This window comes from Crocuta crocuta, unplaced genomic scaffold, assembly GCF_008692635.1.
Source record: "Crocuta crocuta isolate KB4526 unplaced genomic scaffold, BGI_CrCroc_1.0 scaffold16, whole genome shotgun sequence".
NCBI lineage: Eukaryota > Metazoa > Chordata > Mammalia > Carnivora > Hyaenidae > Crocuta > Crocuta crocuta.
Window position 1 is genome coordinate 10,046,872 of NW_027531893.1, and position 27,603 is coordinate 10,074,474.

Below are 27,603 nucleotides of genomic sequence, written 5' to 3' on the forward strand. Positions count from 1 at the left end.
ACCTTCTAGAAAAAGCTGTGTCCCCCTTAGATACGGGTTTGATTTTATTTCTTTGACAACCGTCTTTATTCCCTCCGGCTAAACCACCACCTTATCAACCACAATGGCGCTTAAGATCTGCCTATTTGTTTCGGCCTCCCCTTCCTCTACTCTTGACTTCACACATGAACTTTTATTTTCCTTGGTCCTGACTGGTTGTTTCTTACTTCTGTTTCTTCCTTGTGTGCTTCTGTTCATTTTTAGCCTTCCCAAACGCTTCATGCGACCAACAAACCAACCAGGCTTTCTCAATTTTAAGTTTTTGATCCAAACACTGGAAACCAGAGAGAAAGAATACAGACATTCTTCTCCCCTTAATCAAAAGGCAATTGTTCAGTAGCTCCTCTTACTCGGCTCCAGTCATGCCTTTTCACTGAATAATCACATCCACATTTCCGTAGCCATAATTAAGAAGCCTTTTAGCCTTTAATTAAAGGGAGAGTTTCTGCCACTGGGTTTATACTTGGTGGATTAAAATATCCACAAGTTGACTGGGAAGAGGCGGCGCCAGCCGGCAAACCACAGGCGGTCCATATGTGCACACGGACAAGGGCTCTGAATCAGGGGCCCACGGGGATCTGGGAACCTACATGGGAAAAAAAAAAAACTGCACTTCACTAACCTCTGATGTTTAGCATGTCCTCCTACTGTTAAGTTACACGGAAAATCACAGAGGTCTCACTGAGGCTCCTGTGACTGTCACCAACAGAAGCCACGAGGATTTTTCACATCCCACGACAGCTGCTGTACACACGGCGTGGCATCGTGGAAGCTCGGCACCACTTTGACATCACGGGAGTCAGTGGCCCTGCTGTTAGACTGTGTTGTGTAATACATCAACAACGGAGTACACATTTGACGTTACAGAATAATATAAAAGTATTTTGAGAAGCGTATTTTAGCATGACTGGTTTCCTCTGGAATCCTATGCGTTTTATTTTATGCACTTCAACACATCATTCTGAGTGGTGGTCCAGAGGTGGTCTGCCACCCTACCAGAGGGACTCAGGGCACAAACCAGGTTACGATGCCCTGACAGGGGACAGAGAGTTGACACGGCCTGCAGCGAGCACGGCCCCTCTGCGGAGAGGCCATGTGGCACGCCCCTGGGGGAAGAGACAGTCACGGGTGCCAGCAAGGCTGCTGCTGATCACACACCTAATCAGAAACAACTTTTCAAGTAATGCTCCAAGCTCCCTAATTAGTAATATTAGGTAAATTAGTTCAAACCACTTTCAATCAGCCTTGACAGAAGGAAGGTATTGTCGCTGATTGCCTACATGCTTTAACAGGCTCATAATGGATGTGAAGGACCTAAGGAGCCTCGGGGCTGGCTGATTGCTCAGGTTACCAGGGCTCGGCATTCACCACCCACAACCTGCCGGAAGGGCAGGTGGAGGCTCACAGCCCCACCCACTCCAGGGTCTGGGGATCCCCGATCCCAGGCACAGCACTGTGCTGCACTCGTGTAACCCTTCATGTTGCTGGCTGGTAAGCGGTATGGTAAAGTGTCTTCAAATCCTGGCATTTCCTGGATCCTGGAGTAGGCACTTAAAATGAAAAATGCAGGGCTAATCACACAGGTGACGAAAACAACAGAAGGTAACCGAGCTTTTCAACAACAGCAAGAAATCCTACTGTGACGGGACAAGAGGGTGTTGGTTCAATGGAAACTTTCTGAATTGTGATGGCGGGGTGAGCAGTGCAGGCACTTGCATGACAGGGACTTAGATGCTGGTGGCACAGAAGAGATCACATGGACGTGTGGGTCAATCCCTGAGAGATGTCCTTTGGGGAAGCACGCAGCAAACTGGCTGGTGTTCACGTCATGCAAAATGCCACAGCAGACCCCAAACCCGGCCAATCATCTGACTTCAAGCATGTCCGATGGCAGCGCTCTTTAGATCAGCTCCAATAGGAGATTATCACTCCTAGTTCTGACCAGGGGAGAGGATTAACCAATTACAAGATCTCATCCATGGAAGGCAATGCCCTTATTAAAAGCCTGATATAAACCTCTACATAGCAACATAAAAGGATTTTCTGAGTAGACAGAAGGAGAAAAAAGAAGTCACAGAACAATGTGCACAGAATAATGACATTTATAAGACAAGGTTACTTACATATGGGGACCCCAAGGGCAGGGCTTGGGTGAGGTTACACAGTTTACTCTAGACATAGATGCTAAATCTTTACAAAGGGATCATATTCACATATCAGTTATAGCATTTAATAGTCTAATGAAACAGTAAGAATGCAGATTTGTATGAACCCAAGTTTGTATACTACAAAAGATCAGAGTGACAAGGGGGAAAAAAAAGAATGTCATCTTTCCATGTGCCCCTTATTTCTAGGTCAAGCAAGGACTTTTGTCTGTTTTATTCACAAGCACTCAGAACACTGCCTGTGCAAAGTGAGCACTCAGGGAGAGACCTGGTAATAAATGAATTGAGTTTTCATTTAATTCAGAAACTTGTCCCGGGTGCCTCCCATTTGCTGGCCACTTGTTAAGCATTACGGGAAACACGGAGTGATTCCTCTGACCTGCATTCAGCGAATGCCTTTGCCACGCTCCAAAGCGTTGCGTGGGGGGTGAAAACACAGCCAACACAAGCCCACCCCCCACTGCCCTGGAGGAACTCAGGATGAAGCTCGGAGGAAGGTGAACTCATAGAGGCTGCAGGGATGTGCTAAGGCCTCTCTTCCTGGCCAGAGCCTTAATCTTCGCTTTGTTTCTCAAGGCCTCTGAGGCTCTGCTTATCATAGTCTGTCTTGCACCAGAATTATGTTCATGTGTTTGGTGCCTGCCCAGCTGGGGGAGAATGAATACCAACCCTCCTGGATTACGTGAACAAAGGAAGGGCACACGGCTTGCTCTGTGCCTGAAGCCCAGCGCACCAAAGCACTTCATCTTTGCTCGGTGGCTTCCTTTCCCAACCGTATCCCTTCATCACAGAATTAGGAATCTCCAAGTGGGGAAGGTGTCTCGAGGGTCGTTCGGCCACGGTGACTCCTATCTGGACCTTGGCCTACCTGGTCACATCTCATTTAAGGCAAGGGGCTACCAAACTGGATGAAAAATCCTTTCTCAGGTTTCACTTGGGTCTTTTCAGAAAAACCACAATCCTGTGTACCAGCAATTCTACTTTACATTCCCACAACATCTCCCCATTCCTAACCACCACTCTGCGCACATTCCTTTACTTCCCGGCCCTTTACAGCCATATCTGCAGACGCCCAGCCCTTCTCTGCCTTGAAGTTAAGACTTTTCCACCTAAGTGGATTAGTCTGCGCTTACCTATAGCAAACATCACCTCGGTGCACACATCCTCTCCTTCAATTTGTCAGAGTCATTTCTGAACGCAGTTCCATTTTCATAAATGGTGCCCAAAATTCAAACAGGAGATGCCTGGGATCATTTTAACTTTGAAACTAAAATGCAGCCGCCGTGCAGTGGGTGTGCAGAAGTCACCTCAGGAGAAGTTTCAATTGGAGGGATGGAAAAAGCCTTGGGTTTCTAGTGATGAAAGGCTTCTTCAACCATAAATCCAAAATTATCAATATTGCAGATCCGTGTGCTCTTATCTAAACCCGAGGGGCCAGATCTGCTTTGACGGTTGGAGTTCTGCGAACTTTAAAAACAGCACTACTGAGTGTGGGGCACATACTGAATAACCCCTGGAGCTGGGTCTCGGGCAACACCCCCTAATGGAGCATGGTAATATTCTGCTGGCAAAACACATGAATATTCCCACTAAGTAGGATAAAGAAAGACTATAAATATCCCCATGTCAGCTCAGGTCAGTTTTGCTGCCAATTGAGTTAGTTTTCAAACTTGAGAAAAACTCTTAGTTTTCAGAGCTTTCTGGACTTTGGAATAGCAGATAAGCGATTATGCACATGGACGTGACCCAAATTAAGGAACCTGTCCTCGCTCTCCCGACCATTCCACATAAAGGTCCTTTTCAAGCATATATGGGTGGCTGTTTTCCTGAATGTTCTGGACAAGTTCTGTTTTGTTGTAGTTGTTCAAGCTGTTGTTCAGAGAGCAAAACAAGAGCCGCAAACTTACAACATCTCCCTGGGAAGGCTGAGCCTGGGCAGCCTGGAGTGACGGTCCCCTGGTGAAGCACCATTATCTGTAACAGTTGAAGGGAACGCCCACAGGCCACCAGTGGACACACGAAATTTGTACCTAATGCAAAAAACACGGGGCCTGGTACATATTCGTCCAGCAGGTGCTTCTCAAACGGAATTGTCCGTAAGCAATAAGACCTGGGGCTCTTATCAAAAATGCCGATTCTGTCTCATCAGATCTGGGTGGGGCAGAAATTCTACATTTCAAACAAGCTCTTGATTGCTATCCTGGGGCCACCCTTTGTGCAGGGGGGCTGCACTGTGAAGGGTACGAGGTTTGAACACTGCTGGGCCGGAGTTAGTTCCTGACTCCACCACTTATAAGCTGAGTGACCCCAGGAAAAGTACTTAACTACTCTGAGCCAGTTCTGACCACCGGTTCAAATGGAAATAACAATGACACACTCTTTTCGTGACTACAATGGGTAGGTGAGCTAGCAGCGCTGTTCCTCGCATATACCCTGAACCGCATCCCATGTCATCTGTGGTAGGCTGAATAATGGCCTCCAAAGACATCCATGTCCCAATCCTAGGAACCTGTGAATATGCTATCTTGAAGGGTAAAAAGGGAATTTGCAGATGTGATAAAGATCTTGAGACGGAGAAGCTATCCTGGGTTACTGGAGTAGGCCAATAACCACAAGGGTGTTTATAAGAAAGAAGCAGGAAGGTAGGTTTAAGGGAGACAATATGGGGGCACCTGGCTGGCTCAGTCGGTTGAGCATCCGACTCTTGATTTCAGCTCAGGTCATGATCAGAGGGTAGAAGATTGAGGCTTAAGATCCTCTCTTTCTCTGCCCTCCCCCGCTCACTCTCTCCCTTTCTCTCTCAAATCAAAAAAAAAAAAAAATAAGTAAATAGAAGATAAGAGGATGAATCAAAGGTCAGAGAAGAGAGAAGACGCTATGCTGCTGGCTTTGAAGACAGGAGGGAGCAGCCATGACCCAAGAAAGGTGACCAGCCTCTAGAAGCTGGAACCCGTTGAAGGCCACAGCCCTGCTGCCCCACTCTGGACTTCTGACCTCCAAGACTGTAGGCAAATCAGTCTGTGTTGTTCCAAGCCACTAAGCTTGCAGTAGTTTGTCACAGAAGCCATTGGAAACTCACACACCTCGTACTGGATCAAGGCTAATGCAGGCTTGCCTTGCTTTACGTAACAGGACTTCCAGAGGCCGAATCATTCATGGATACGAAATCATGTAACAGCTGCCCAAAGCAGAGGTCCACACACAAAGAACTCTTCAAGGAGCCTTTATATCCAGGGAAGAATTTGTCCCACACTATCTGTTTTATTTCATTGTGGCCAATTTTTAATCAACAGGCCAGACACACACACACTCATAACAAACTGTTCTACAGGCTGAAAGGACCCCTTGTACTCTAATGGCATCATCGCATTCCCATCTGTCAACTCCTCACATGACTGCCAGGGCTGACCAAGGTTCCCACGGACAGTACCATGGAGTCGGAGCCTCCACGTCAGGGAGACCAAACAAAGTAACCCTGGGCTTCAACAAGAAGGACTGGAAATCAATGGTCTCAATACCTGCACAAATCCCCATCTGCTACAGATAATGTGGTTTATCCCACAGAGAAGCTTCGTCAAATAAGAAAATACCCAGGTAACCAGAAAGACATCTGCAGGATGAAAACACGTGTTTCAAAACTAACTGGACTTTGTCCTGCATTTCTCAGGCTTTCCCTGCAGGCCCTGGAACCGTCCCTGCCCTTGCGCTTCCTTCATCACATCAGGCTCTGCGCTCCATGGCAGGGCCACTCGCTCATCTCCAACCACTATATCCACAGCACCCGGCACCGCAACCGGCACTCAGCATGCACAAGCCAAGTACTTGTAGGTGAACAAATATTACGATGAATCTTTATTTTTTTTTAATTTTTTAAACATTTATTCAGTTTTGAGAGACACAGAGAGACAGAGCATGAGCGGAGGAGGGGCAGAGAGAGAAGGAAGCACGGAGTCGGAAGCAGGCTCCCGGCTCCAAGCTGTCAACACAGAACCCGAGGTGGGGCTCGAACCCATGAACCGCAAGATCATGACCTGAGCAGAAGTCAGACACTCAACCGACTGAGCCAGCCAGGCGCCCCACGATGAATATTTATAATGGAAAAGTGCATTATGACTTTCATTAGAAAGAGCATTATTCATAAAGTTCTTTTTCTCCAGTTTGAACTTAAAACTACTTGGCCCAAGATATTATTTATAGTAGAATTAAAAGTATGCTTTCTGATTTTATTTGCCTATTAATATATGCATCTGATAATTAACAATGTGCTAAGCAGTCAAAGCAAATAATTACTTTTCTAGTGTCTGCTCCTGCCTATGAGCTAAATGAGGAGGAAGCCACTAATTGCATATTAAAAAATGGTAACTAGCTTTAAAACGTTCTGTTTAATCTCAGACCACAATATTCAAAACAGTTACAGTCTCTCCACTGGCTCAGTTACAACCACCCAAAACAGTCCAACCCTTCAGAACAGTTACAAATTCTCCTCGGGTCACAATGAATAAAAAATATGTCTTCAAAAGATTGCCAGTTCACATTTACAAGGCCTTCTGACCAACGGGAAAAGTTGAGCATAAAAACTGTATCTGTTAATTTACTATGCTCGGTACATTTTATTGAAGCAGCAGTGAAATTGCATGGAGAGCTTTTATTTTAAGTCTTATTTTGAAATATGACTGAATGCATTAATGTAATTGAGAACAAGTCAGTAAACATCTACAAAAACATGTTATATAATTCTAGAGAGTCCCTATAACATTTCTATTTTCAAAGGAAAGAAACCGCTGGACATAAAAATAGTAGAACTGGAATGTGACCTTCAAGTGTCCAGTAAAAGCAGAAGTTTGCTCCCTGGACGGTCCAGAGTGAGAGACCTAGCTGAAGCTACAGGGCACACTGGGCCAAATGATTCCAAAGCACCCAGCTAACAGCAAATCAGACCTTCAGGAAATAGCATGAATCTGGCCGACTGGCAGATTACCCTGGTTTTACCTTGTCGACCTCTGAGTCCTACTATGATTTCTAACTCCTTTAGAAACTGGGGCACTCAGGGGCACCTGGGTGGCTCAGCTGGTTAAGCATCCAACTTCGGCTCAGGTCATGATCTCGTGGTAAGTGGGTTCGAGCCCTGCACTGGGCTCTGTGCTGACAGCTCAGAGCCTGGAGCCTGCTTCAGATTCTGTGTCTCCCTCTCTCTCTGCCCCTCTCCTGCTAACACACACTCTCTCTCTTTATGTCAAGAATAAACAAACATTAAAAAGAAAGAAAGAAAGAAACTGGGACATCCTACAGTCACCAAGGGTGGCCGAGTGTGAATGTGCATCTGCCCCAAGCTGCTGAGATGTCCGCCACCCGCACCTGTCCCTGTACGGTGCAGCCCCAGAAGGTGGACGTTTTGAACGCTTACTGCACCACTGGGCTCTGAAATGGCGGCTCTGAGAAGGTAAGGGGACTGTCCAGGTGTACCCAGCACATCAACGGCAAGTGTGGGGCTGGCGCCGGCCCTAGCTCAGGTCTCTATCCACTGCTTTATGTTCCTTCTTTCCCACCTTGCCGCCTTTGTAGAAGCCCAACAGCAGGGCTGGCGGATTCTCTGCGGGTGATCACCCTGGGTTCCACTCGGTAGAACCCAATGCCATGGGCATGTCCACATTCATGACTCTGCATAAAATACGTGTAAACAGAGAATAAGGGGAAGTTCTGAGGGTTCTCCTGCTCCTTACAGTCATTGGACTTTGGGGAGAGTGATTCTGGGAAGCTCTTTTTCTGTTCTTACATCTTTACTTTGGGTCTGTTCTGGAAAGGCAGGCTGCCAGCCAAGTGAACCTTGAAAAATGAATGCACCCAAGCTACCATAGCGAGCCTCGGCTTGTAAAGGCACCGGAAAACACAGCAGGACCCAGAGCCCTGGTTCACAAGACAGTATTGGCTAAAGCCAACATGTGCGGCCACTGGAGTGTTTTCTGGAATGGCCTTCAGGCCACCGCTGCTCCAAGAGCAGAGACCACCGAGCCACTAAGAGTGGCCATGGGAGTCCACTCTACCTCTCTGACGGGCAGGCGGCAGTTCCACCTGCTTATACTTGCTCCCTGGGCTTTATTCTTGCCTGGGAGAGAAGGTATCAGAGGAAGAACCAAAAATGCAAGAGAGTTCTAGAAGGCATCTGTTGTTTTTACATTCTAGCTCACTGTTCTTGAGGGGAACCATCCTGCTCTTCAGACCACATTTGCTGCAATGGAAATGAGTCCACACCCTGGCTTCGAGGGGCCTCAAGAGCAGGATGAAGGATGAGTGTCAGTTTGGGACTTTGACTGGACCACCAAGAATAAGACACTTTCTTTGAGTCGTGGTCTTTGGTAGGAGCTCCCAGGAGACACTACCTAGAGGCAGCCTGCCGAAAAATGCAATCAACCCAGAGGAAAGCAGGCCTGAGCAAGAGACCAAGTCCTGATCACAGCCTCTAAGCTTCTGGATCCAGCCATACCTGAAGCCCAGATAGGCCCCTGGACTTTACAGTCCCATAAAAGAACACGTATCTTTAATTTAAAAAAATAGGGGTGCCCGGGTGGCTCAGTTGGTTAAGCATCCAATTCTGGCTCACATCATGATCTCACAGTTTGTGGGTTCAAGCCCCGCGTCGGGCTCTGTGCTGACAGCGTGGAGCCTGGAGCCTGCTTCGGATTCTGTCTCCCTCTCTCTCTGACCCTCCCCACTCACTCCTGCTCTTTCTTTCAAAAATAAATAAAAACATTAAAAATTTTAATAAAAAAAAATAATAATAATCCAGTTTAAGTTAGACTTCTGTCACTTGCAAATGAAAAAGCACTAACAAATAGAGGAGAAATTAAAGCGTAAGAAGGGGAACAAGACAGGATCACATTTATGGATGTGGTATCTGGAAGCAGTTCAAGTTTGTCCCCTGGAAATGAGGGGGCGCATGGGAATCTGTTCCATTTTTCATAGTAAGTTCAGATCATCAGAACTGTAGCTCTGCCTAATTACTGTGATTAATCTCGCCAAATTCTAAATATAAAATGAGCATGTGTTTTCTGATGTTCAAGGATACTCCCTCCAACAGCCATGGAGGGAAGGAGCGAGCCATTACCGGGTCAGGACGTCTCTTTAAGAGAAGTCTGCTCTTCTGCCCAGGCGCGGTCATGAGGGAAGGAAGAAGCGGTGGTCGCAGCAGCCCCCGTAGGAGTCTTACCCGGCATGGCGTGGATGAGGTCCCCGCAGAGAACAAAGAATCTGGGTTTGGGCTTCAACTTGTTGATGGCCTCAACAGCTTGCTCGGTTAGACGGATCTCCTGTCCCCACTCATCACCGCCGCTGTCACAGTTCCCAGTGGACCAGGCCTTCATGAGCCCAAACTGTGGGTCTGCACCTTGGATGAAGTAGAACGGGCCTTTCCATTCCCTTTCCTTTTCTTATAAAAACAAAGAAGGGGGGGAAGGGAGAGGGAAGAAATATTATAAAATCTGTCAGGGAAATCATCCAGGTTATCGTGCAAGTGGATACAATATTTTTCTTAAATTAAGTGGGTCATTTTAATAAGCTGCTGTTCAAACATACCATTTTCCTGTCATAGTCTAGAGGATTTTGATTTAGACTAATTATGCCTGGGACCTGGTGATTCCCAAAGGCCAGGAAAAACCACGTGGGCCGCAACAGCCACCCAGCCAAGCTGTTTGTTTAAAACTAGCTGGCCAAAATGGAGCTCCGAGGCAAACAGTGTGCTGTATAGAAGATATTAATGCTCAATAATCGTTTTTTAATTAGAATTAAAAATACCAGGAACTGAAAGCTGCCAGAAGTATTATATTTAAATTACTAGGTGAAGTGCTTGCAAATCCTATCTGCCAGGCTTAATGGCACAATTTGCACTGTTTAGGGGGATGTGACAGAATTTTAATTATAAAACCTGGTAGCTCTGGCTATCTGGTAGGAAACGCGGTGCCAGAAATGAAATCTCGAAATGAGTTCGTCAACGAGAAGAGAAGAGGGGGAAAAAAATTGACGCTAACATTTCAAAGGCAGCACAATGTGGGCTTAAGCGAGGTGTGAGGCTGGGGGGTGGGGGGAGGAGGGGGCAGAGGAAGGAAGAGGCGATTCTTTATGTTCTTGGAAAGGGCGCTGCGTCACCTGAACCAAAAGCATTAGGCCTGCCCTTGCTACCGCTTCTGCTGACCCAGGCTTCGCGGGTCGCAGGCCCCCACCCTCATCAGCCCGCAGAACCGCAGGGCTCCTGCCTCAGCACAGACACAGGGCCGCTTGTGGGCACGGAGCCGTGTGGTTGTCCAACTTTTTTTTCTCCTGGTGACAGCATCCTGTCTTCGAACCAGACACAGTAGACCAGTGCTGAAAACCAGAGCTCCTTGGCCTGAGCCTGATCTGAGCACAGAGCAGTGTGAAGACCCCCCCAGGGCACAGCCCCCGTATTCATGCTCTGAGGAGGCCGAGGCCCAGAGATGCGCCACGGCTTGCTTGCCTGATGGCCACTAGCGAGGGGTCCGCGGCAAGGACAAAACGACCCCACCATCTCGAGACTGTTTTCTTCTTTTCAATGAATGAGTGTATTCTGCATGTTAACTAAGTGGCATTTCCTTTGGAAGTCATGAAGACATTACGGTTTCCAAAAAGCTCCTTAGAGTCCGTTCACATCTGTAGGTTCAGTTCGTTCATTTATTCAATAAGTATTCACTGAGAGCCCACTGTTTGCCAGGCCCCATATGTGGTGCTGACAATACGTGGCTGGTCCCCGACAGCCGAGGCCTCTGCTCTCCTGGGGTCAGTCCTCAGCGGAGAGAAAGACGGCAAACAAAGAAATGCACAGGGAAAGGAGCCACACCAGGAAGGTGAAGTGAAAAGCAATGGCTAATTTCAACGGGGCACCCAGGGAAGCCTCTCTCCGATATGCATCATCTAAGCTGAGATCTCAGTGGCAAAGAGCCAGTCTAACCTTTTTGAATTCCGTAGCCACCCTCCAGCCACCATACCTGGCTTGCTGTCATCTTACAGTGGACCTCTGGCTTCAGGCCTCCCTTCCTACTCGATTCCTTTTTCAGAACTTAAAAACACAGGCATGCGAGCTACCTGCACGTATTTATAGAACAAACTGCGCGTGCAAGTCACCCCACCAGTTCCTGACCTACAGCTCAGACTGTTAGCTGCTCAAGCAAATCACAACCAACTTGAACTCCATCTGAACAAGGGCTGCATGAAGCCCTGGCACATGCATGTCATTGGGAAGGAGGGCAATCTAGCACTACAACAGATGTGAAGTTGTATTTTCTGAGCAATTACTACGTGTGGCAGAAAGACTCCAAGAAGGTCCCAAAGATCCCTGCGTTGTGAGAGTCGCGTCCCAGTGCAATCCCCTCTAGTGTGACTTTGTTCTAAGAAGCAGAACACGGTGATGGGATGCCCCTTCAGGGATTAGGCGACACCAAGATACGGAAACAATCCAAATGTACCTCAATGGATGGACTAATAAAATGTGGTCTAAATGTACAATGTGCTATTATTCAGTCTTAAAAAAAGAAGGAAATCCTGCCATTTGAAATAATATGGATGGACCTCGAGGGCATTATGCTAAGTGATAGAAGTCAGCCGAAGAAAGACAAATACGGTCTGATCTCACTCATATGTGGGTTCTAATACAATCAAAGTCATAGAAGCAGAGAGAAGAATGGTGGTTGCCAGGGGCTGAGGGTTAGGGGAAATGGAAGAGGTGATGGTCAAAGGGTACAAAGTTCTAGTTCTACAAGATAAAGAAGTTTTGTAGACTTACTGTAGAGCATCATGTCCTCAGCTAACCATACTATACTGTGTACTTAAAATTTGCTACAAAGGTAGAATCTATGTGAGGTGCTCTTAGCATATACACAAAGAATAATGATGACGATGATGATAATAATGGTAAAAAAAAGGTTAAAGGTAATAATAATAAAGATAATAATAATAATAAAGGGTTTGGAGGAGATGAGCATGTTGAGGACCTTGATAGAAGTGATGGTCCACAGGTGTGTACTTACTCCCAAACCCTTGAGGATTATTGTACAAATTAAACATATACAGCTTTTTACAGCTCAACCATGTCTCAATAAAGTGGCTAAAAAGAGAAAGAGAAATCAGGCTAGAAAAAGGCCATGTCTTCCATCTTGCTCATTCTCTCTCGCTCTCTCTCAGAGCCCTCACCCCAGACAAAAAAGGCTGCCATGCAGGGACTCGGCCTCCAGAGAGGCCAACATCATAAGGAGCTGAGGCAACAACAGCCCATGAAGAATGGAGGCCCTTCATGCAACAACCCAAAGGAGCGGGATCCTGCGAACCACCATGTGAGCCAACTTAGAAAAAAGGACTCTCCCTTTGTCGGGTCATCAAATGAGACCACAGCCCTGGTGGGCGCGGTGCCTGAACCCTGGGGGAGACCCTGCCGCACAAGAATCTGAAGACTCCATCCCGCTAGGCGGCACTCAGATTCCGCACCAAAACCCTGAGATGACAATGAACATTTGTTGTTCCAAGTTGCCAAGTTTCAGGGTCATCGGCTACAAAGTAGTAATAGATCCTGACAGATCGGGCATTAAAGACGCGATCGGGCATTGAAGACACAGAGTCAGCAGGACTTCTTCAAGAGCTGAAGGCTGGGGTCATGAAAAAAAAATGAGATTGCCACTTGTGTTTTAAAGTTAATTGTTAGCATCAATCATTTATTTTCCTTGAATAATAACTTTTTTACACTGAATGCTTTTAGCTACAGTCCTGTTTCTGAGGCAGTCTGCAGAGCTGTTTCAACTGGATAAATGAATCAGAGCCAGATCAGGGAGGGGCTGTCATCCCAAGGTGGGTGCATAAATCAATATCCCAAAACAAACAGAATCTATAAACAGTTTTCTACAGCAAATGTCTTCACAAATACAGTGTCCTACAACAAATAGTCATCATCTCAAAAAGTCAATAGTCCTTAGAGGTATTAAAACAAATATTTCATTATTATTTGTTTACTTAGTAAAATCTTAGAATCTCAATTTTATGACAAGGTAGAAAATAAATAGATCCGACCTGAAATGACTAACAGCTCACATACCACTGTTCCACCTTATCTACATAATGAGGGCAATTTTTCCACTCAGAGCTCTGTGTTCTCAAAAGCACATCATGGGTCTCTCCTGAAGCTCTGCGACAGAAGCTTGTGGTCTTGGGCCTCATCTTAATATTAACCAAGGCTGAATTAAGGGCACTTAACACTTATAATGCTTAGTTGTAGAGGGAAACTTATACCTCCTGCATCCCTCAATAGGGACAGATTTTTACATTATGGAAGTAAAGGCTTAACAACTCTTGCCCTAGGGGGCGCCTGGGTGCTCAGTTAAGTGCCCGACTTCGGCTCAGGTCATGATCTCACGGTTCAGGGGTTCAAGCCTCGTGCTGGGCTCCATGCTGACAGCTTGGAGCCTGGAGCCCACTTCGGATTCTGGGTCTCCCTCTCTCTCTGCCTCTCCCCTGTTCATGCTCTGTCTCTCTCTCAAGAATAAATAAACATTAAAAACAAACAAAAAACCAAACACTTGCCTTAAACTATTTTGCCAAAGTCTACGGTCACACCCAGGGGAGGGCACAGTTATGAGGTGACATCTACAAGAGCCAGGGAGGCCCTGCCACACCATCCCCTGCAGGGCAGAGGCCCCACCCTGGCACGGTCCAGCTTCCCTCTTTAGACTCCCTGAAAACACTGTTTTGGCAGTTCGAGCCACCGAAGTTCAGACGTACTGAGGTCCATTTCTGAAGCACTCCAGTACACCATCAGAGCATTTTTTACTACTGAAAAAAAAAATACACACACACACACACACACACACACACACACACACACTTAGGGATCCGGCAGACTTTCTGGTTTTCTTTTGATTTTCCTAGTCAAAAAACTTAACTATGCGACTGCTGGGTGAAAAGGCAAATGCTTGATAACCTCCCACCCTCCCAAGAGGGGCAAAACTGCCAGAAGTGGGGGCTGAGGGCGAGAGAGAACGTGCGGACACAGGAGAGCACCAATACAGCAAGCCACTCTGGGCGCGAAGGCCCGGGCTGGGCCTACACCTCGGCCCTGGAGTCACCAACTCAGAGCCTGCTGGGAAGACAGCGCCTCAAGCCCACCCCAGACCTACTGCCTCAGTAGGCAGAGTCTGCATTTTAATAAATCTCCACGATCTGTATGCAAATCCAAGTTTGAGAAGCACTGACCTGTAACTAATCAAGGAACTGCCTAAATTATGTGCTTGATCAGAAACAAGTGCAAAGGGACTTTGGTTTCCCTCAACTGAAATAACTGCTTGGAGGATTTGTTATTGTTTTTGCACAGTTTCCTATTCCTTTTTAGGTCCCTGCCTGTGTCCAATTCAGGTAATTTCCAAAATCGATAAAAGAATGCGGTCAAGGACCCTAACTGGGGACTATTATAAGGCCAAGGTCAAACTGTGCGTACTTGTAGAATAAATGCATTAAAGGATAAAGTGAGCGATTAAACTAAGACCTCATTTCTGAGCTTGGTGGTACCAAAATAAGGCTATCATCTTTTGAAACATCTGACACAAACTTCTAGTAACGTCCATTGGGTACTTACTGTTGATACATCATAAAGCATACATGTGTTTACCTAAAACACTTAAATCCTCCATAAATAAGAATGTACACAGTGAACTGAATTTTTTCAATGTTAATTTTTATAACAAATCTGAAGAGCTGGTGTAGTAGCTGCTGCTATTGTAGCAAATGAGCACAGATGCAGTAGCCTGAAACGGTACATGGTCATTATGTCAGTTTCTGTGGGGTGGGGATCTTGGCATGGCTTAGCTGGGTCCTCTGTTCAGGGTCTCCCACAAGCCACGATTAAAGTGTCAGCCAGTGCTGAGGTCTCATACGAAGGCTCAAACGGGGCAGGACCTACTTCCAAGCTCACTTATGGGGCTGTTGACTAGATTCCTTGCTGGCTCTAGACCAGAAGCTACCATTCAGTTCCTTGACATGGGGGCTTCTCCAACATGGCCGCTGGTAACAGGGAAACTTGCTTCATCAAAGCCAGCAAGGGAGAGGGTCTGCTAGCAAGGGAAGTTATAATCCTATGTAACCTGGTGACGGAAGTGATATCCCATCACTGTGCTGTGTTCTATTCATTATAATCCAGTTGCAAGAGCAGCCCACACTCAAGGACAGAGGATCACATAGGCCATGAATACTAGTAGGTGGGGATCGTTGGGACCATCTGAGAGTCTGTCTGCCACAAAGGGTGATATTCAACAAGGCCTAGCCTCACACAACCACGTTTACACCTGACCCTCCTGCCCTGAGCCGTGTGAGCCCATTCACTGCAGTCCATCCCAGGGAGGCTGAAGGCTTACCTTATAGAAGCCATCCTTTATCCCACTAAAGTACTGGAAATTTTCAATGTGGGAGGGACTTGCAGAATTACCAACCCCCTTATTTAACCAACAAGGGATACTGAGGCCTGGCTAGGAATCTCGGTCACAGGTCAAGTTCAAGACCACACAGTTAATCCAAGATCTCAGTGCTGTGGGGCTGGCTTGGAGAGGACAGAGCCAAAAAGGAGATGGGATGTGCCCTGGGCTGCCGCAAGCCGTCCACCTCCATAAAGACATTTTTATCTCCAAAAAGTTTCCTTTGAACAGAACATCTTGGTAAATAAGAAAACTGTACACAAAGAAGATGCTGGCAGGTTTTCCCCTGTAGGCTGTGATGCTCACAGTTCCTGCCAACAGCACAGGGCTGATTCAGGGTACAGGCTAGAGCCCAGAACATCCATCTTTGAGGGGATGCTAATTGGTGATTTTCTCCAGAGATTACAAACCCCAGGTCTCTAGATGCAGCCTGGCTAGCAGATGTGTTTTGTTTGGCCCACACAGTAGTTACAAAATTTTCAATTTGTTGCCAACATCTTAAATTCAAGAGTTTCATATAGATACCTGGTCTTCTGGATTCTCTTGGAAAATGTGGCTAAACCAGGCCCAGCTGGAGTCTGCTGACTGGCTGGGCTGAGCAGCCGCTGCCCATTCACCAACAGTCCACACTTGGCCCCACACGTGGCCCATGTCTATGTGACTCTTCCATTTTGCTTAGAGGTACGGATGGGGAGACTCAGCAAGGGCAAGGTTAAGTTCCTTGATCAAGCTCTAACAAGGGCTGAGAGGCAGAACCAGGCCTATTAGGCCACAGAGCCCTGACTTCGGGGCAGGCGGTCGCACAGGTGAGATTACAGATAAGATCTATGTAGTCGGGAGTGCCTAGATCCATCCAAACGACATGCCTGAGAAAGTTACCATAATAAACAGTACCATAATCTAAATCAAATTAATTTTAAAATTTAGTTTTCAAAAATATAAATTAAGGACACTTTTGTAAAGGAAAAAGTGGCCTTAGAGGGAAATGTGATTCAGTCGTTGTGTACAGAGTATCAAGATTTGGCCACGTCCTGATTCCTGCTAACTGATAGACTGTCATAGAAAACCGTCTTTCAAAACTGAGGAATCAAAAGACAGTGGATTTGGGTGGTATTAAATCATAGACAGTAGAGGCCTGTGAGTCTTCTCTATAAGCATTCTCTATAAGAATCAACTGTACACACAGAAGATTCTTAGAGATCTTCAAAAACTCGCACAATGCTTTACCACTAAGCCTTCGTATGAGACTGTTTACATGCCAATATCCCGCCCAAAAAATATTCAGATCGCAAGTTCTCTTTGCAGTTGGCACTTTTAACATCGGGAACTAAACGTTGTCTCAGATTTGTCTCCGCCAATATATTTCCTCTCCTCATTTTTATTACCCCTTTCAGGCACATTTGTCAACTGTTAATGAAAGATGGCTTCTTAACATGTACAAAAGATTCTAAATTTCATCGATCCTTTCACTATGACCAGTTAATCGATGACTAATTATAATAAATGCACCCCCAAAAGCAAATGAATCACTATTTTCATCACCCTACTAGGGAAAGGCCTACATGAGGCGATTGTGCCACTAATTAATACCGAACACGGTGATAATCTGTGCTCGCCTGATGTGCTAAACCTGTTACTTCACAGGCAACTTAATTTTCATAAAGCAGCGTCTCATTTTCTGAATCTCGTTTGGTTTCTGGAAGATACTGGTTAAGAAGTCTGGTGAGCGGGCAGTCTGATGGTTGTGACACCGTATCAGTACACTGTACGAGTATTTGAAAGTTCAGTGTCTGGGCTCCTGGTAACTTCTCGGACTCAAAATCATACATGAAGTGGGACCAGAGGGCACATTTTCCATTTGACTAGAAAGCCACAGAACTAGCTAAAAGAGGGAGTAAAAGTAGTATGTTTGCTTTTCTGGATGTGTCGAAGCTTCTGGCTTGTACCGTCAGCACCTTACAACTCTCCCACAAGCAAATTCGTCACCCTCCCTTCTTATCCTGATGGCCCTGAGTTTGCTACCATGGTCCCCAATCCGCCCATCTACAGATGACAGGATTGGGTGTCACTGGGGCCATTCAGCCTTCCGGGTGGATGCACCCACATCTGCAGTGCTCCGCAGCTCGTCCCTGACTCTGCAGCCCGAGCGCCCGGGGTCAGAGCTCCACCCCCCCACCCCCACCCCACCCCAGGGCCACCAGTACAGCTCCATGCAGTCTCCCCGAGCCGGATGTCACTGTGACTCTCCCTAAAACGCTTACCCTGATCATCAAGCTCCCTCGCTGAAGGGTCACGATGCCCTAACCCCCACGAGGAAAGGCCCACCTTCCCTTTCCAGCGTACTGTCAGCATGTTATCAGTGGGTCGCTGGCATGTGAGGGGCACTCAGGACACATTCGGTGAATGGACAGGACAAAGGAAGCAGTCGACGGAGCCTCGTGCATTCCGGCACTTGGGTCTAAGTGCGGTACGAGTCTCGCAGCTAACCTGCCCGCTGCTCCCACTAGACCAGGGTGGGGGGGTGTCTCACCCAGGGCTGATTCTGACCCCCTGGGGGCACTGGCATTCAGTGGAGAGGCCGGCATCCCGCATTACACAGGTAGTCCGGCCCATAAGGTCAACACGGTCACTGAGAAGCCTGACAGCAAACATGTCACAGGTCCGCCCAGACGGACCCTTAGCTGTTCCTCAAAGACACGCCCCGCTTTCCCACTCCTTCCTGGGGGGCTGCTCCCCCTTCTGTGGCGACTCCAGACCCCCCTTCACAGCCCGGCCCAGAGCCTACCTTCCTCCACTGCAAGCAGACACAGCCCTTCCCTCTCCGAGTGCCCGCTACGTGTCAGGCGCCCCACGAGTCACTGGACACTCAACTGTGAGCCAAGCCACGGGTCCTATTCCTCAAGACTAACCTACACCGTGTCAGGGAGGTGCGCGGTCACGGTCGGAGTGACTGCTGGGCGGGAGGGCTGTGGCTGGATGGAGCAGTGAGGCAACACGACAGGTGAGGTCCGGCGACGGCCAGAGCCGGATGCAGGGCAGCTGCGGGGACACACCCCGGGCAAGGGCCAGACCCTGACCCCCGCAGCAAACACGAATGCAGGGCAGAGGACTGATCGTGCCAGGACGTGTGGGCGCGGGCAAGGGCGGAAAGCCTAGGTGCCACTTCGGGCCTCCATCTCCCAAAGCCCTGAACTGCTGCCAGCGTAGCCGAGATGCTGAGGCTCCAATCTCATTTCCACCCTTTACCACCCATGTCACATGATGCAAGCTCTTAACCTCTCCGGGCCCCAGTTTCCTCACCCATGAAGTAAGGAGAACACACCTACCTCGAAAGGGCTACTGTGAAGGATTACTGAGTTAATACACGTAAAGCAACTGCGCTCGGCACCCAGGAAGCAGTCAGGGGTGAGCTGTTACCACGACTGTTATTCTTGGTAACTCCTACCCTGGTCTTAGCAGAGACAAAGCCAACAAAATCCCACCCGTTTCTTTATCCCCCCACACACACAGTGGGGCGCAGAAAATATCTGATGATACACACACACACACGCACACGCACACGCTTCATGCTTTGATCTTAACATCCTGTCCTCCACACACTGGAGATCCCGCTTGGGTTATAAAACAGCAAAGATGGGCAGCTTTACAGCTGTCTGGAGGCTTTCTGGCTAAAGAGCAAATGCTAACGAAATGCAATTTTTACAGTTTCTCACGGTGGCCATCTGCACAGTGAATCACAACCAAAATGTCTTCGGCAACACCCCTCATCTTCTCTATGGACGAATCTTATTTCAGCGGTTACATACAACAACAACAAGACAACAGTAGTAAAACAATCTGCACCACCTGGGGGCTCTTTCTGTCTTAACAATCCAAGTGTCCCCAACTGGAAAACCGCCAGGAGTTATGCCCCATTTAATAACGTCATCCATCAGTGGCTGTCCGGGGCTGGAGAGGAGGGTGGGGTGACAGCGAAGGGGTGCGGGGTTTCTTTCTGGGGTAATAAAAATGTCCTAACATCGGCTGTGGCTGTGGTCTCACAACTCTTTTGAACAGACTAAGAACCACTGAACTGTGCACTGCAGAAGAGTGAATTGTATACTATGTGAAGCGATTAAAAATAATAGTGCCCGGGGCGCCTGGGTGGCTTAGTCGGTTAGGCGTCCGACTTTCGCTTGGGTCACGATCTCGCGGTTCATGGGTTCGAGCCCCGCGTCAGGCTCTGTGCTGACTGCCAGCTCAGAGCCTGGAGCCTGTTTCAGTCTGTGACTCCCTCNATAATTAACTGTGACAGCCACATCCTCAGAGTCTCCATATTACTTTTTCTAAGCAGCAAGGTGAATTGATCCAACCTCTCTTTTCTTTGCCTAAATGCATTCAAAGGTACTTTCTGAGACGCACAAAAGCTTTGGAGTCATCTCTGGGCTGCATCATTTGCTGCTGGGGGATAAAGGACCTGCCGAAATCTCTACCTGCAACCCTTCAGAGAAGCAAAAAGGCAGATGGGCCAGGACGGCTTGGCCAGGCGGCTTTCGGCATCCCTGGCTGTGGCCGATGTTATTCTGGACAAGAGCTAAAGGGGGAAGAAGACATTTCCTGAACGTCTCCCCTTTTTCCAAAGCAGAGGTCCATTTGGGGTTTGCCTTTTGGGGGTGAATGTTTGCTTGGACTCGCTGCCCACCATCACCCACGCTCCCCTGATAAGAGGATAGGTGGCTGCTGGCCGCTGGCCGGGGAGTGCCTCAGGGAGAAGTGGAAGAGGGTGCGCTCTCGGAGCAAAAGTGCCCTGCGGGCACAAGGCTGGGCAAACAGAAGCTCTGGATGCAGGAGAAGGCAGCCCTTCCTCAGGGCAGATGCAGCCCCGAGAGGGCGCCCACCTGGTAACAAGAACCTCCTTTAACAGACAGCTTTGAGCAGCGCCCAAACCTCAGGCCACCTAGGGTGGTCAGCAAGGGATCCTCTTAATTGATTCAATTCCTGGTTTCTGCTTGGTCCAGAGGATACACGGGGTAAGCAATGGGTTAGGCGGACACAGGAATGTGATCAAAGGGATAGTGTATTCATTCATATTTACTCATTGATTTATACAACAAATGGTCACTGAGTGGCCGCCACTGCTAACGCTGTCCTAGGTCTGGAGGCCCTCCAGGACCTTATCATCTAGAGGCATGAAAAGTCATGCAAGTCACGGGAATAAATACACAGCTACTAAGTTGTAATAGGTGTGGTAAAGGAAAAAAAAGAGGGAAGGGAAATCAACAGGGCCCTAATTGAGAATGGGAGAATCAGCATGGCTTTCTTTTAAAATAGTACGTGAAGAGGGGCACCTGGGTGGCTCAATCGGTTAAGCATCCGACTTTGGCTCACGTCATGATCTAGCAGTTCATGGGTTCGAGCCCCGTGTCAGGTTCTGTGCTGACAGCTCGGAGCCGGGAGCCTGCTTCGGATTCTGTGTCTCCCCCTCTCCCTGCCCCTCACTGGCTCATGCTCTGGCTCTGTGACAGGCCCAATTTTTGTTTCAAAGAGATGACTCTGAATGCCATCCAGGGAATGGACTGTTGGGGCAGGAGTAGATGCAGAAGGCTGCTGGAGGCGTCCAGGTGAGAGATGTGCGTGGCTCAGGGGGTCACGGCACTGGGAGCTGGGAAGGGAATGGATGGACACAACCAAGGGGAGCTCTGGGGGTTTCAGGGACAGGGCCATGGAGGGAAGGGGAGGAGGAGAGTCAGCAACGATGCCTAGGCTTCGGACTGGACAGGAGTTGGGGGAAGACTGGAGAAGGAGCAGACAAAGAGTTGTGGCCTCTTCCAGCATGTCCTGGTGCCGAGGCCAAAGTGGCAGCAGCCTGAAGAGCTGCGTTCCCTTCTCGGCCCTCCCAACTTCTAGTTTAGGACCCGAAATCATCAAAGTGTCTCGGCACCCTCATGCAACGAAGCCAAGGCACACGTTATCACAGCTTAGACGGTTCCGGCCAACCCTCTGCCTTCGTTTTACAAACGAGGACCTACATTAGCCTGACTCGATTTTTGGTTGTTGTTGTTTTTATTCTTTTCACCAAGGGTACATGGAGACTTTGGGCATTCTTTCACTCAACGGATATTTCCTGATTGTCTGGCTGCATATCTGACCGGGTTCAAAGGGCAGCAAATGCTACTGCCTGTAACTAATTGCAGGGTTTGGCAACGTTAAAAATCCTATGCTTCTCACATATAAAAAGCTGCCAGTTAGTCCCCTCTGGGAAACAGACGCTCTTAGCAAACCTCCAGATTTACCGACACTCTGCATGCCCTCTGCAAGGGCGTGGACGGTCAACCAAGGTCCCTAGGAGTCGGCTCCATGCGTCCATCAGGCGCCATCTCCAACCCTGTTCACACCAATGCTTATTTTTAAGTCACTTAATTAAACATGTAAACCAGAGAAGTAGGAATTGTAAAAAGGGCTGCTTCTAAGAAAGCTAAGATGGAGGCTTCAGGGAGACTCAGTAAAAGGCAAGCTGGTGAAAATAAAGCACTATTGAATTAGGTGTTGTGCAGAAAACTATGAAAGATTAGAGGGAGATGAAAGCATCAACCTAGAAAACTTCTCCACTCGGAGTGCTTTCCAAGGGATTCTTAACGGACTCCTCCACTGGAAAAAACCCAAGCTGGAAAAGATTCATTATGGGCACTGTTTATGCCTGGAAGGCTCCATGGCAGGCCCATCTGTAAACTGCTACTCCAAGACAAGTCCTTGGCCCGACCTCAAAAGAATGGCAAATGGATGTACTTTTATAGTTTACATTAAATGGAAATGTTAAAAGAATGTGTAATTTTTTAAATTCCCCTGTTTAGCTATTTTTTTCTATTCACTGACCAACTACTAGGTTCCTACTGTAGTAAGAAAAAAAAATAGAAGTTTTCTAATAATTAGATCCTTCCCCACACCATACATAAAAATTAATTCAGTATGAACCTAGACCTAAATGTACAAGCTTTAACTAGAATACTCTTAGAAGAAACAGAAGTAAATCTTCATGATGTGGCGTTAGGCAAATATCTTAGATAGGACATCAAAAGCACAAGTGATAACGAAAAGGAGTTGATAATTTGGACTTCATCGAAATTAAAAATTCTGGTGCTGCAAAGGCTATTATAAAGCAAGTGAAAGGAGAATCCACAGAATGGAAGAAAATATTTGCAAATTATGGATTTGCTACAGGATCTGTATTCAGTATATATAAAGAACACTTACAACTTAATAAGAACACAACGCAATTAAAACTGGGCCAACGGGTGGAGGGGGGAGTGGGAGGAAATAGGGCAAAGGATCTGAAAAGATATGTCTTCAAAGAAAGACTGTGGCCAGCCAGCACATGAAAATGTTCAACATCACTAGCCTTTAGGAAAATGCAAACCAACCTCGCAATGAGATACCAATTCATACCCATATGGTTGGTTAGACTCAAAAAGACAGATGACGGCAAGTATTGGAGAGGATATGGAGAAATATGAACCCATATACCTTAGCAGTGGAATGAAAATGGAGCAGCTGATTTGTAAAACAGTTTGGAAGTTCCTCAGAATGTCAAACGTAGTTACTTACGTGACCCAGCAATTGGGTATCTACCCAAGAGAAATGAAATCTAGGTCCACACAAAGATTTATATGTGGATGTTCATAACAGCTGTATTCATAACAGCCAGTGTCCAAACTGGGGAACGTCAGTCAACGTATAAGTGCTCATCAATGGATGAATGGATAAACAAGATGTGGTTTCCCCATACAATGGAATGCCATTCAGTCAAAAGGAACAAAGTACTGATACTTGCTACAACATGAGAGACTCTTGAAAAGATTATGCTAAGGGAAAGAAGCCAGTCACAAAAGACCAGAGATTTTATGATGCCGTTTATATGAAATGTCCAGAAAAGGCAAAGTGATGAAGGTAAATTAGTAGTTTCCGGTGCATAGAGTAGAAACAAGAAAAGACTGCAAACAGGCACAAAGCTTTTTTGGGGGGGAGACACAAAGGCTCTAAAATCCTCACACTGTACCACTCTACAGATTTATTAAAAACCTCTGAACTGTGAACTTAAAACGAGTGAATGTTAGGGTACCTCAATAAAGTTATTAAAAAAATAGAAAGGCACTCAAAAAAGGGGGGACACTCAAAAATAAAAGTTCGTTTGTCTCTTGGAAGTGTTATGGCAAGAACATTTTACAAACTAATTTTGACTGATGATGATAATACTGAGGAGGGGATAATCAAAATTCTTCTTTTAGCCACAGAAGTCCTTCTCACATAAGAGATAACTGGTTTGGCCTAAATGTATGGCATCATTAAAAGCATTTATTTCATGTTCTTCATTGATCTGTTAGAATTTTTCAAACCACAATATTTTCGGCCCCGTTCAGACCTGGATAAACATGTCCAGAGAAGAAGTTCTTAGGTGTGACCTGCAAGACACGGGGCAAGCTATTTTTTGGGAGATTCCATTTATTTTCTGCCCCATGAGAGGGGACCAAGAAATATTCGGGGTTAGTGAATACAGTTGGCTCCTGCAAAACAGCTGCAGGTTTAAAATATGTAGGGACACAATCTTTTCAAGAAAACCACCAAAGAGCCCTATTCTCTAAGAGGGAACATTTTGGTGGTAAAACGAACTGGGAGATAAAAAAGAAAAGACACTTTAGGACCTGAAAACAAATAGAGATGGGTAATTTGTAAACCTCTTTCATCTTGATTATTTCTCTCTTTTAGAACGTCTTCAAAACAGATGTCGTAAATTTTTCAGAAAAACAATTATTTGCTGGGAGAATGTAGTCTTCATTAGGATGCGTGTCAAGGAAATATAATTATCAATTTGACTAATTAAAATGGATATTTGAACATGCCTGAGGAACGTGAAGCTTCTCCAATGCGACATGGACAATTTACTTTTTACAAACATCTGTCGACAGAGCCTCGCAGATGATGTTTACAGGGAATGGATGACTGGAGCCAGGCCTCACATACACCACCACCAGAATACCACCACTCACGTGAACCACAAGTGGGGGAGGGTGGGGGATGGTCCTCAAGCGCTTACCACAGACTTCACGCTTGTGTGCCCCCCAGATTCTTACGCTGAGACCTAAACCCCAATGTGATGATATGTGGAGGTGGCGCCTTAGAGACGCGATGAGGTCACAGTGATGAGATCAACGGCTTATACCCCAGAGTGCTCATTCCCCACTTCTACCATGTGAGGCCACAAGATGATGGCCGTCTATGAGCCAGGAAGGTTGGCACCACACACGGATTCTGATCTTGGGACTTCAGGCCTCCAGGACTGTAAGGACTAAGTGTCTACTGTTAAGCCACTGGGTCTTGGGGCTTTGTTATGACAGCCTGGATGGACAAAGACAGTTCTCAGTTTCACTTAAGAAATAAACTCTAGCTAATGCTGCAGGGGACTTCGAGCTGCAAGTATGAGGGTTATCACGGCTGCGATTTTAGGCAGTGTGGCTCAAGTTAACCAAACTTCTTTCACAGGGAGGGTGTATTTTAGCAAGAGCCCGGGAAAAGTCGGTTCCTTCCCTTTCTCCTCCCAGCCTGCCTCTGCGGTAACCCTACCAGCTTGAGCCTTTCTATTCCCACAGAGCCTGGGCCAGCACGGGACCCTGGAAAAGCATCTCTCAAAGTTGCTAGCAGGAAATGAGGATGCAGGGAAAACTTAGTAAGAGCAATGGAGGCACCTTGGCGGTTCAGCACCCAGGGAAGTGAACCCACAAGACCAGGCGTTCCAAGCTCAACCCTCCAAGGCCCCGCCTCTGAAAGCCCTGACTGAGCTAAATGGCCCACATTGAGCACACCCACTGGGGCTAAGGGAAGCCCAGGGTCATTTTCCTTCTTCCTACGTCAGCAAGGTAAGTATCCTGCCACTTTTTCTTCTGAGGCTTTCTCTTCCCACCTCCCCATTCTTGTCCAGGTCAATGACTCTCCTTTCTAAAACGGAAATTTGATCACGGGTCCCTGTTTTCTCACGCATGTAGCTTAAACCTCTTTGACACTCTATTACGTAAAGACAAAACTCGTCAATTACTCACCACCCATCCTCGGGTCTCATGGACACCCTCCCCCCTCCGCCTCCCACAGTCCTTTCCTCCCTTGTGGTCCCAGTGTCTCAAACTCATCCTTTGCAATCAGAGAGCACACCCCTTTCTCGGGGAAGACACACCGCAAATATCCAGCAACAGAGCGGATAAATTAGGTAATACATCCAGTGGACTATTGCCCAGGAAGAAAATGAGTGAACTAGAGCCACTTCTATCAAAACAGATACATCTCAAAAACCTCATGCCGGGTGAAAAAAAAAAAAAGGTATATTAAAATATTTAGAGAATGGGCACTCTATTGGTCTGTATTTTCCCCAAATGCACCAAAGCTTTATCTCTGGCCCCACATGCCCTTCCAGAACCTCACCACTGCCCACCAAGAAACAGGGTTTTAGACAGAGGACTTCAGCAGGAATCTACTTTAAGGAGGGTTGCAAAGAAAAAAATCTGACTAGCTCAAGTGACTGAATTTTAAAACGGGGCTTGAAGGTGGGGAACGGGTCAGGCCCATCTGCACGGCTTTTCGTTAGCTATGGAAGCTGAAGACAGAAAGCCCTTCAGGAAAACCAGTGCAAAGGGAGCCATGACAAGCACGAATCATGGAAGATGAGCACAGGCCAGATCATGCAGGGCATCTGGGGTGATGTCCTCGGGGTTACGAAAGTGGTGCCGAGGAGGGACCCGTGACTGCAGGCAGCAAAAAGCCAGAGAGAGAGGACCAAGACACCAGGAACCTCCCTCTCGACTTACGGCTCCAGGGCTAACATTCACTTAGCACCCAGGCTGTGTCGGGCACTGAGTTACACTTGTCAACGCTTCCCCATACGGCAAGTTTTGTCCTTAATCCATTTTTACAAGAACCCAAACTCCAAGCACCTAATTAACTCTAACACGACGCTGGGCTCCCCTCTCGCTTTGCGACGGGCGCTATATACCATCTGGTGGATGACCCCTATCGCAGGAGGAAACCGGGATTATGGAGTATAAAACGCACCGTGGCGAACCACCGCAATGGAAATAGCCGCATCCGACTCTCACTGGGAGCCTAAGGGCGCCACACGTTAAGATCACGGTTACTATTCCGGTTTGCAGGTGGGGAAACTGAGGCCAAGGCTTGCTGAGTGAGTCACGTGTGCAGGGCAGGGCTGAAAGCCCCGCCTCCCCGCCCCTGCTGAGCACGCTTTGTCCCCTTCCTCCACGTCCTCCTCTCTTAGGGAAGTTACGTCAAGGCCAGCGGAGGCCCCAGCGCCGAGACAACCCACCCCGTCTCTCAAGGGCGCCCCTCGAAGCCCCGAGCGCGGGCGGTGCGGCCGCTATTGCGGTCCCCGGCCTCCGGGTGCAGCCCCCGAAGCGGTCCGGCTGGAGGCGCGCGCGCCCAAACCAACGGTTCCCCCGACGGATGGTTCCGCAGCCTTGAAGTCATCCCCTCCCCGGGCGAAAGGCTGGCAGTACCTGAGGGAAAGGCGTCCAGGGTCCTGCCCCGGGCTCTGCGGAAAACACCCCCCGCCTCCGCAGCAGACATGGCGAGCGAGTTTCCGGCTTCCCCTGAGCAGCCTGTGTAGGAAGCAGCGGCTGGACGCCGCACAACCCAACCACGCGGCCAGTCGTGCCCCGCTGGGGGCGGCGCCCTTTGCTCAGGGTGGGGCTGGAGGGCGGGCGCGCCTAGGCTTCCCCGCTCGGGGCGCCGCTAGTGCTGCCTGAAGGAAGCGTGAGCGGCCCCTCTGGGATCGACTGGGGCGTCTGACGAGTGGAGGCGCCTAGACTGGGGCCTGCGTGCATGCGCAGACGGGGTGCTCCTGGCTTCAAGCTGGAGGCCTTGGGGTGCGGGGGGAGTGGGGGGCGCGAAGCGGGTCCTTCCTTTCTCTAACGTGC

The 27,603-nt window shown here is 47.8% G+C and overlaps 1 protein-coding gene across 1 annotated transcript in view; it reads right to left on the reverse strand.

Moving 5' to 3' along the window:
* CPPED1 (calcineurin like phosphoesterase domain containing 1) overlaps positions 1 to 27,342 on the reverse strand; it is a 102,365-nt gene extending 75,023 nt beyond the window's left edge. Inside the window, exons 1-2 of the mRNA XM_077773328.1 lie at positions 27,184 to 27,342; positions 9,409 to 9,627 (exon numbers count right to left, since the gene is read on the reverse strand). Of these exons, the coding sequence (XP_077629454.1) occupies positions 9,409 to 9,627; positions 27,184 to 27,253 (289 nt within the window). The 5' untranslated portion in view covers positions 27,254 to 27,342. The remainder of the gene's footprint in view (positions 1 to 9,408; positions 9,628 to 27,183) is intronic.
* Between the last annotated feature and the right edge of the window lie 261 nt (positions 27,343 to 27,603).